This window comes from Vombatus ursinus, unplaced genomic scaffold (genome assembly GCF_900497805.2).
Source record: "Vombatus ursinus unplaced genomic scaffold, bare-nosed wombat genome assembly UNPS02010186.1, whole genome shotgun sequence".
Taxonomy (NCBI): Eukaryota; Metazoa; Chordata; class Mammalia; order Diprotodontia; family Vombatidae; genus Vombatus; species Vombatus ursinus.
The window spans coordinates 1-10310 of NW_020949964.1; the positions used below are offsets into that span (position 1 = coordinate 1).

At 47.5% G+C, this 10310-nt stretch overlaps 1 protein-coding gene across 1 annotated transcript; it reads right to left on the reverse strand.

The window, feature by feature from the left end:
* Nucleotides 1-1056: 1056 nt before the first annotated feature.
* Nucleotides 1057-10248, reverse strand: LOC114036884 (tyrosine-protein kinase BAZ1B-like; the record flags this gene model as incomplete). The annotated part of the gene is made up of 4 exons (XM_027853601.1): nucleotides 10154-10248; nucleotides 9674-9851; nucleotides 8290-8472; nucleotides 1057-1252 (listed from the first exon to the last, which is right to left on the reverse strand). Coding segments are annotated over exons 1-4 (652 nt in total), but the record flags the coding sequence as incomplete, so codon positions are not given.
* Nucleotides 10249-10310: the final 62 nt, after the last annotated feature.

The window sequence follows — 10310 nt, forward strand, 5'->3', positions numbered from 1 at the left end:
CCAGGTACTAATCTTCCCATTTTGGAAATGGGGCGATGAAAGGAGATGGGCCCAAACAGAGACAATGAACTGACCAGAAGAGGCCCTGAACTAACTTCAGAAGCCACTCAGAGGGGCAGCCAGGTGGCGCAGTGGATAGAGCGCAGGACCTGAAGTTAGGAGGACCTGAGTTCAAATCCGGCCTTAGACCAAACACTTGACACGTACTAGCTGTGTGACTCTGGGCAAGTCACTTAACCCCAACTGCCTTTAAAAAAAAAAAAAAAAAAAGCCACTCAGAGACGGGATGACAGACAGGTGGCCACACCTTAACCCAGCCTCAGAAAGGCTGCACTGGATCCAGTCGATCAGGGACGATCAGCAACTTCGAAAAGGGTTGCCCAAACAACTGAGCTTTGCCCCTGGACTTTTCTCCCCAAATCCTGTAGCTCCATCCCTCTACTAGATGCTGGTGCCTGCCTGCCTGTCTGCATGAACCTCAAGTACTATGAAGTTCCCAGCATCACTGACCCCATACCTCTAGGGGAACATCTCCCAAAGTGTCTTTTTAAACACTTTCCAAGCGGTCTCCTGGAATCAGACCTGATTTGGACAAGATGGGCTCTGCCAGGAATGGCTACATCATCAGCCAAAGGACCACAAAGACTCCTCTGCAGGAATGCGCTTTCTGTGCACATGCTGGAGATTTAGTAATTCATCTGACTAAACAGTCTTCCAAACACAAACAGGTTCTCAACTAGGTGAAATAATGCTAGTATTAAACCACAGAAACACCTCATATAGTCCTGTCGTTGTAAGTGGAAAAAGTTCTGGATTTCAACCCACAGGACACAGGGTTTCAACCTCTAGCAGTCTGAATGTACTGCCTATGCGGTACTTTGTATGTACTTAGGCAAGTAATGGGCCTCAAAGCCCCATCTGTAATGTGTGTGTCTATCTCAAGAAAAGCATTTGACTACCACTAGTCCTGAAATTTGGCAGAGATGGTTGCTGTGAGTACAGAAATCCTGGGATGACACAGAAAGGCTTAGTAATGAAAAAATGCCTGATCCCTACACTCTCTGTGCATGGCACTGCCAGCCTCAATGTAGCATGCTATCATACCTTTCTTTCGACACACTTTGCACCTGGCATTCTCTGCAGACATGTCCCATTTGATGCAGGCGTCAAGCATCCCAAGAAGCACGTGCATTCGAGAGAAGGTCTGGGCCTCTCGGATTGCTATCTTCCATTTTTCCAAGGCTGAAGCAACCTACAGAGAAAACAAAGTAGCCTGAGGACGAGAAGACGGGAGCCTTACTTGGAAATCTTGGCATGATGTAATTAGTGACAAATCTCTGTGCAGAGATGAAGCAGAAAAGCAAGAGGGGAAACAAGGAAATTATGAAAGCCATTCACCTTTCCTAGTATGCTTTAAACAAACAAATAAACAAACAACAAAACCCCCAGGCACAGAAGAAAGGCAACAACTTTAGCAAAGCACCAGGGGCTGCCATCTAAAGTGGCCACATCGGCCTCCTACCAGCACTTCGTGGCTGCCTCCATTTGTGCAGTGGGGAGCGCGAGGAGCCCAGGGCTATTCCACACAGAGAGCATCCACTTTCACCCACTTTCATTTTTCCCACTACCTCAGTCCTATCTAAAGAGCCATTAAAATTTTTGCCTTGATATTTTTATCTGCACTGATTTAAGACTGAGCCTCCTCAGCCCTGAGGTCCATCTCCCATCTCTGAACCTCCGCAAATGATGGTTGGAATGGACAACCTCTTCCATGGGAAGGAGTATGTCCTGTCCCTCTTCTAAGTATCTACAGGACATGTCCACTACAACAGTGAGGAGGGCAGGAACAGGCTTCCTCGTCTTCCTACCTTGCTGCTCCCACTGCCAGCATCAGTACTTTCCTCTTCAAAATTTCAAGGATTATTCTTGTAGACTTACAAGCTTCTGCCCCTTCACTTCCCCCTCTCCCACTATAAAGAAGAGACCAATAACTTCTGCTAGCTCTCCATGGTCCAGCCCATACCACACTGCCTTAATTACCATGTGCAGACTTTGTACACATCTGCCCCAACAAAGGGCGAGCTCCTTGTGGGCAGGGACTGCTTCACTTTTGCTTCTGCACCCCCAGAATTAACTGAGCACAATATCTGGCACATTGTAGACACTTTTAATAAGCACATATATATGCTTCTCGGAAAAGGGAAAGGGTTCCTTAGATGCCAAAATACAGGCAGAACTCTTTGCAGCAGAAAAAAAAGTAGATGCCTATTCACAAACTGTAACTGTAATGGGAGGAAGGGGTGAGTGAGTCGAGGTCCTCAGAACAGTGAGGGAAAATCTGCACCAACTAAATCAGAGCAAAGCAAGCAGAACATGGAAAAGCAGAAGACAGATCCCCGGCACCGAAACTGGACGTCACTGACCAACGCTGGGCAAAGACTGGTCTATTTTAAGGGGTCCTGCCCTCACCCTCACGGAGGACACACTAGAAGTCAATTATCCTGCTGGGTTACAGACCTTAAAATAGAGCTGTCAGTGGCTGGGGTGGGTCCAGCAAGCTCTAAGCCCAGGTGCCAAGGGCGGTGTGGGTGTGTGCTTGCGCACGCGCGTGTGTGCATGCATGTGCCTGTGTGCACATGTGCGTATATATGTGGGGGCATATACTTGTGCGCACACATGGGTGTCCACACATATACACCCAGTGAAGGAGAGACCACGCTGTGCCTACAAAAAAAGCCAATACAAACAGGGCCATGCTACAACCCCACCCCTTCTGTAGGGCTGGCTCTGAAACAGCCACTACACCTGTGTTACAGACACATGATCAACAGCCAGGAGCCCCCCCGAAGTTCAGGATAACATCACACACGTGTGACACTCTGTGACAAGGTCTGTGTTCCCACCCCACAGGACTCCAGAAGAGGGGACAGAGTGCTGCTTCGTCAGGCCTTCTACCTGGAGGACAAACCCAAAGTCGCCTCACGAAAAATGTGAGCCTATGTCCCTGAGACTCAGGACAGAGGGTGACCACAGATGGCCAGCAGTGCCCTCCAGCGGAGACAGGCAGGTACTGCATACACTTTCTTCTATTCATCTGTCATCATGGGCAGCTTTGAGTTTTCTCCACACATTTATGCTTAGACTCAGCCACTGTGGCATGTCTCACTGGGAAAAGGAGAGGCAGTGCAGTATGACAGAGAGGGCCTGGACCTCAATCGGGAAGAACCCGGTGACAATTCTATGTGAGCTGAGGCAAAGAGGCGACTCTGACCTGTGATGCTGCGGGGATGAGGCCAGGACCTCGGCCTCACCATCTGCGGAATGCTCCAGCTGGGTGGGAAGATGGGGAGGCCCCTTTCTTTTTCTTTAGGGGGCACCTGGGGGCAGATGAATCATGTGCTCAAGATCATACCCAGTGAGGGAGTCAGTGCTGGAATTCAGCAAGGTCTGGACTCTTCCCCCAGTCCTCACTGTCCTAAATCCAGAGGTTCTGGCCAACCTGCATGTTGGCCCAAATCAGATTACAATGTAATTGGGAAGTGTTTAACACAATAAATATGCAACATAGATTATATCAGTGTGAGTTTTCTGAGTCACTACGCAGTGTTTGACAGCACTGTCCTAAACTGTCTGAGTGAACCAGTCAATGATACAAATCTACGGGCCTGCTCTTCTATCTATAATCAGCAAGGGAAATAAAGCAACACTTTAAATCAAAATTCTTGGCATCCCTCCCTTCTTGAAATACAATGTACCAACTCTTCCCACCTTTCAACAGGAAGAGAATTCTCACTGACAACAGACTCGTGTCAACATGTATAAAAGGAAGACTTTGGCATCTGACATTGGCTGGGTCTGTGAATCTGGCCTGCCATTACTAGAAATCTCAAATACAAACACAAGAAATTCATGTACAGTTCAAGTTATTCCAGGTTTAGAACCAAATGAGTCTCTTTCAAAAACAGATGAAACAAGAGATACAGAGAAAGTATAGAAAGACAGCCCAGAGAATCACACTTGCAGTTCAGGCCCTTTCTTGACAACTTGCCAGCGCTCTGGCAAGTCCACAGTGAAGTACAAGTTAATGTCGTGTTATTCCCCCAAGAGAATGCGGAGAATGGGAAGAGTTAAGTTGTCAGCCCCAGGAGCAGAGAGGGAGGAAGTCACACACCAGATTGGGCTGCACTGCCCCAGTGAGTCCCCCTGCGCCCCAGGAGGAGCCTCAGGCCCTGGCTGCTGCCCAGGAGACACACTCCAGGGTTTAGAAAGCATGGCTTTTGCAAATGGCCATCTGCTACCAAGCAGGAGCCAACAGGGAGGAAAAAAAGAGGTGTGCAAGTTATTTTTGGTGGGGAGGTGTAGGGAAGAGCAAGGATTTCAATGCAGAGCACCACTGGAGGCACTTGGTGACAATGCTTCTAGTTTTCCAAGGAAATTGTCCCACTAGTCTCATTAATACACTATGCATCTTGGCCCTGATGGGTAAGCCTGGGAAGAAAACCCCCCTCATCTTCCCCTATGGCCAAATGCAGGCACCAAGTCTTAAAAGACAGAGAATTCTCCAGTGATGGCTCTGCCATCACATAAAGGAAAGACACCTGCTCCAGGAGAGTGCTCAGGGAGGAAGAGAAGAGCAAGGACTCAGGGCTTTCACACTGGCCAGGCAGAAGGTGGGCTGAGTCTCTTCTGTATGCAACTGAATTGAGAAAACTCTCAATTCTGGGAACTCAGCATTGGCAGGAGCCCCCTCTGAAAGACATGACCGCTTCTGAGGTTCTCCTAAAACAGGATCCAACACACCTGACCTGCACAGGGATAGGGGGGGAAAAGCTCTCACTCGATGGGGGTAAAATCACCAGAAGTGGAGCCTGTTACTGACACCATCACATTTAGAAACAGCCCTCACAACTGACGTGGGTGGTAGAATGACGATTTCCATCATACAGCCCAGAAAACTGAGACCCAAGCAATTCAATGGAGATAAAAATCCTAGTCTTTAAAGGCCAGTCCTTTCCAGGATACTTTGCTGCTATTCAAAAGCAGAAGGGGGTAGTGGCTGGGTATTTAAAAGAAGCCAATTATGAAGAATGCAAAGGAGGCCAAAGTCCGCTATGTAGCCTGGCCCCATCTGTGAAGAGAAGGGGCCGGCAGTCCAGCCTTACACACACCCCGTCCCCAGACTTTTCTCTGTCCTAGATGGTGCCCGGCATAACGGCTGTTAATAAATTATTAAGCTATGAAATCATCGACTTGGTTCTGCCCACTCTTTCTTCTGTCTGCCTTTTTCAATAGCCCTTGTGCATTTCTGTCAGAGATACCGGCTAGAGACAACTTTGTGAATTATTAGTACTTTGCAAAACCTCACCTACTCCCATGGAATCAGTCACCTCCTGCACACATCTAGCTTGCACATCTACATGCCCAGCCCAAATCTCAACCTGCCTGCTGGACAGCTCTTACTTGGATTTCCCACCGTTCTCTAAAACTTGATCCTTCCTCCTCACACCGAGCAGCTTGCCCCATCTCAGCTAACAGGACCTTCTCCACCCCACTTCCTCGCTATCACTGAGTTGACATGTCCTGCTGCTTCCATCTTGAAAATGTCTCAGGTCTGGCTTAGATTCTTATAATCTAGCCAATAGATCACTAACATTCAGACTCCTTAAGAGTCTGCCCAATATGATGGATGTTCTAGCAAACCTTGTCTTTGGCTGAAAGAAGGCTTGGGTTGAATTCTTTCGGGCAGGACCCACGGGTTATGATTTTGGGGTCCCAGCACCCCTGAACCTCAACATTTTGGTGACCCATATGGGGAACTACCTAACCCCAAGTTCTTCGCCAGCCAAGACTGGAAGGTATGTAAGCCTCCCTGTCCCCTTCTTCCTCTGCAGTTGGGGTCGCTCTCCAAGCACCAAGGCTTAGAGGTGCTTTTTGGGCATTCAGTTAGAAGGCTGTCTAGCACTCGGTCTGACGCTCTCAGGCTCTCGGTCCACTGGGTTGGTTCGAGGTCATGGACCTGGGCACACCTTCTGCAGCATACAGGACAAGGATGGATGCCCTATCTGGAAATGTATGCCCACTTCTGTCAATTCTCTTGGCGCTAGGGAATTGGAGAAAACTGCAGTTGCTTTTTGGTTCCCTGAGGCTTATTTACTCCCTACCCTCTACACTCCTGAATCCTCCTTCATGGAGGTTACAGGGAAAATTTCTAACAGCTAAAAATATCTTGGCAGATTCTGGAGGTTTTGTGATTGATCATTAAGGAGTTTTGAAACTCCTCCTCACAACCCTGGTCACTCCTTTCTCCCACGCCCTTCCTTTGAGTCAAGAGGGTATCTCTATAAGAGAAGAGAGTTTCACCCTTTATCCCTCACCTTTGATTTCGCCCTCCCCAACCTGAGGAAAAGAAAGAGGGGGGAGGGGCAGCAGCTACAGCGTGGGCTCCCCTGGCAATGGCCTTGGGTCCTGGAGCAACCTTTGCCTGGAAGCATCACCCAGGTTCAGCATATCCTGCTCAAGGTAATGATGCTAACCTCCAAACCTGGGTAAGCACACTCTTTTAAAGTTGTAGTTTTAACTACTCATGATGAGATGTTCTCTGTGTAAAGTAATTTGGAAATACATTTAACAAAACTGAAGTCACCTGAATGGTACTGAGTTTGTTTCATGTTTCAAATTGGTGAACTTTTTGTATCAGTTATGTCAAGCAACTTTTCATAATTTGGTTACCACTAAAATAATCTGGCTACTGTTGGTTATTGTTTTAATGTGTAAACTTGACAAAAAGCTTGTTTGGATTTTATCTTGCTAAGAATTTGCAATTATATAGGAATAATCTCTAATGATTGGCTTTTTACACCAGGACATTTAAATTTGAGATGTAAATCCTGGAAAAGTTTTTCCTAAACTGTCATGTTCCTGCTTTATATCTGGCCCTGCAATCTTATCTGTCAGATTTTTGTCTTCCAGACGACAGGCCGTTCACCTACAGTTGGTAGCAAACAGTGGGTACCTGCCAATGTCCCCCCCATTGTCTCCTGGATGCAGCCTGTGCTTGGTTCCAGTCAACCTCCTCTTTGGGATCCCCTCGAGGCAGGGATGGCTCTATGCCCCTTGCCAGCAGGAAGCAGTTTCAGAAGCTGAGACCTTCTCCCCTTACCCCAAAAGAATTTGGGTCCCATTTGTTTGAGGAGGGAATGATGAGGATAGGATCTAGACCCCAGAAAGGAAAAAACCTGAACCTTCCCACACGGCCAAATCTCTGGAGTTGGCCTGAGGCTATAATCCCATCAACTGGCCTTTCATTGTGGCTACTCCCAATCTCTTAACCTTAACCTAGCCTGGCCCTCCACTGTCTCACCTCCCTATAGTCCCCAGCCACTTCCCACCCTTAATCCTATCTAGGCTCCCTTGGCCACGGGCGGGTCCAGGTCCCTGGAGTTCTATTACATCATAGACTACTTGGCCACTCCTCGATCCCTCCCATAGTCTTTCTGTGTATAAGGTCCATCTTGTCTCCATTAAGATGCTTAGATTCTTATAATCCAGTCACTGCTCAGATTCTTACAATCTAGCCAATAGCTCACTAACATTCAGACTCCTTAAGAGTCTGCCCAGTATGATGGATGCTCTAATAATAAACCTTGCCTTTGGCTGGAAAAAAAAAGTCTCAGATCCAGGTCTTCTGCACTGCAAGCACAGGTGCCCTGGCAACCCTCATGAAGGAGGCTCTGAAAAGGCCAGGGGGGGGGGGGGGGGGGGACACACACTGATGGGCTCTGCCTCTGAATAATCAAGATTCGGGCCCATCGAGCCACCTCTGCAGCCCTCCTGTGCCTCCTAGTGACAGAGAGTGGGAAATGGAAATACTCTGAGATGGAGGGAGGGGACAGTTTGCATCTACATTCCATCTGACATGGCATTCACTCTGCCTCCTTTGACATAAATGGCATTTTAAATAAACTTGATAGCAAAATACAGCAATGAAGTTTTCACACTGTGTAAAGGTAGTGCTTGGTCTCACCTAGACATCTTTCATGCCCCGCCCCCCACACCCACCCCAGACACTAGAAGGGTAAGAGGCAGGAGGGGCGAACACTGAGAGGGAACAATGGCGGGGCCACCAAGTGAATGCAAAGGACAGGAAGGAATGAGATGAGGGAAGACTACAAGGGATTTCAGGAGACAGCCCTCGACCAGAGCACAAGAACTTAAAACCTCAACTGGAAAAATCAAGAACCGAACCTCTCCTGGCCAGAGGCAAGACAATAGCTCCCCAAGGGCTGATACCTTCGCTTCTTCTGCCATTTTCTTCTCTTCGTCAACTTCTTCAGTCTTTGCTATTGAATCTTCTTGGTGTTTCCTTCTCTTTTGTTTTGGAGCCATGAAACCTTGAAGAAACTTCTTGATGACGCTGGCCTGAAGTGAAATCACACACTCCCCAAAATCCTTTAGACTCTCCAGGGAGAAAACCTATAGAGAACCACAAAAAGCCAAGATAAATGAGAGAAAGAAGGCACACTATTCTCAACTAAGGCAAGTTCAGCTTAAGCCAAACATAAATGTTTCACACACTCTCACGGAAGGTCAGTTTCCCAGGAAAGCTGTGCCTCCTACAACCCAAGAGCAATCTATTCCTGATGTCATGTTCCATTGACCCACAATTTATTCACAAAATAGAAATTCCCCAACTCAGATAAAACCCAGAGGGATTTAGACAAAGCAAATTCTTAAGCATGTCTTGCTAATGGTGTGACACTTCTTCTAACACTGGAATTTCTACAAACAGGAATCTCAGTAAAACTACTTGGCAGCGCCCCAAGAGGAATGGACAACCTAGTTTCTGACGGAAGGGAAAGGCTGTAAGCGCCCCAAACATTAACTGGTCTATTCTGGTCCACCTGCTGACATCTTACTTGTACATGGACAAACGACCCAGGGTTTAACCCTCATGCAGACCGGGTCCAGGCTGGTACAGCCAGCTACAGATTCACGTAGCAGACCCCATTTCTTCGATCTCCATTTGGCAGTTCCCAAGGAGTCCTCTCTGAGAACAGCTCAGTGAAGCTATATCTTGGCAAGTTTGGAATACAAAGCCAATAGTCACAAACCCAAGTTTACCAGTAATGAGTCTCTAGGATTCCACTGAGCTTTGAACCCCAGACCATCCGCACCTGTCACTTCTGGCCTCTAGGGCAGTTACTTCAGTTACACCTCAGAATCCAATCAAAGTAATAACAGGTCACCAACAGTTTAAGTATGAAAATAATGCTCATTCTAACATGACTTCCCCAATGGCTGGCTAAAGGAGATCAGACAAAGGCAGAACACCCCGATGCAACCAACTATTAAAGGGGAAGTTAAAAGTGAGGTGATGGCAGGCAGAGAGGCTGTCTGAACAGAAAACTTGAAGCCACATAGAAACTGCTGAGAAAGGAAGCTCAATGAGCAGACACTAGCCAGGAGAGGGGGATCCATGAACACACTCAGGGACATTCGTAACAAAAGGCTGGTCCCACATGGTCTTTTCTTGCACATCTACACACATGGATCATAAGGACTCTCACTGTCACCTTTGAAAAAGGTGAGAAAAAAAAGAAAAAGGAAATTCCAAGCCAAATTCTTCAAAGCAGCGGCTGCCTCCCAGAAAAAAGAATGTCCTGCATGCTCTCACCCTGGCTTCAAACTCTGACGTCTCCTCGACATAACCGAGGCCCCCCTTTTGCAATCGAGTCGCCACCTCGATGAGGTCACTACGTAGGAAGTTGAGGAGCTCCTGATTGCCATCACAGGATTTCAAGCCAAGGTTCTGTTTCCGGGCCAGATGGATAGAATGGGTGATGTCCTGGTATCTGGAAAAATGGAAAAAAATCATGGCAAAACCTGAGAGGATTAGAACAGCAAGTGTCATCTGCCACAAACCTATGCTAGTATTCAGGTAAGAACCAGTAAAAATACAGCCTTTCACTTATTCACATGTGAAACCATCTCTGATAATGTCCCATGCTGGCCATTTCCCCCATTCTTGCTATGCCTGGATATATCTGTATTAGAGAAGGAGAAAATCTCTATTATGTATCCAGCTGTAATATAATCTCCAGTCAGTAAAGTGATGTATTTAATCAGCTGGCTGCTACAGCAGTGTGGCGGGTACAGATTAAGTCCTGCTGACGGCCTTGAAATGTGGCCTGAGGTAAAGGATGGAACAGCAGCTCCGCTGTACCTGGGATCCAACCTTAGTTTAGCCATGCATCCAAAAACTTGGGGGGGGAGGGCCCACCACAGGTTGTACCCACATATAACACACATAT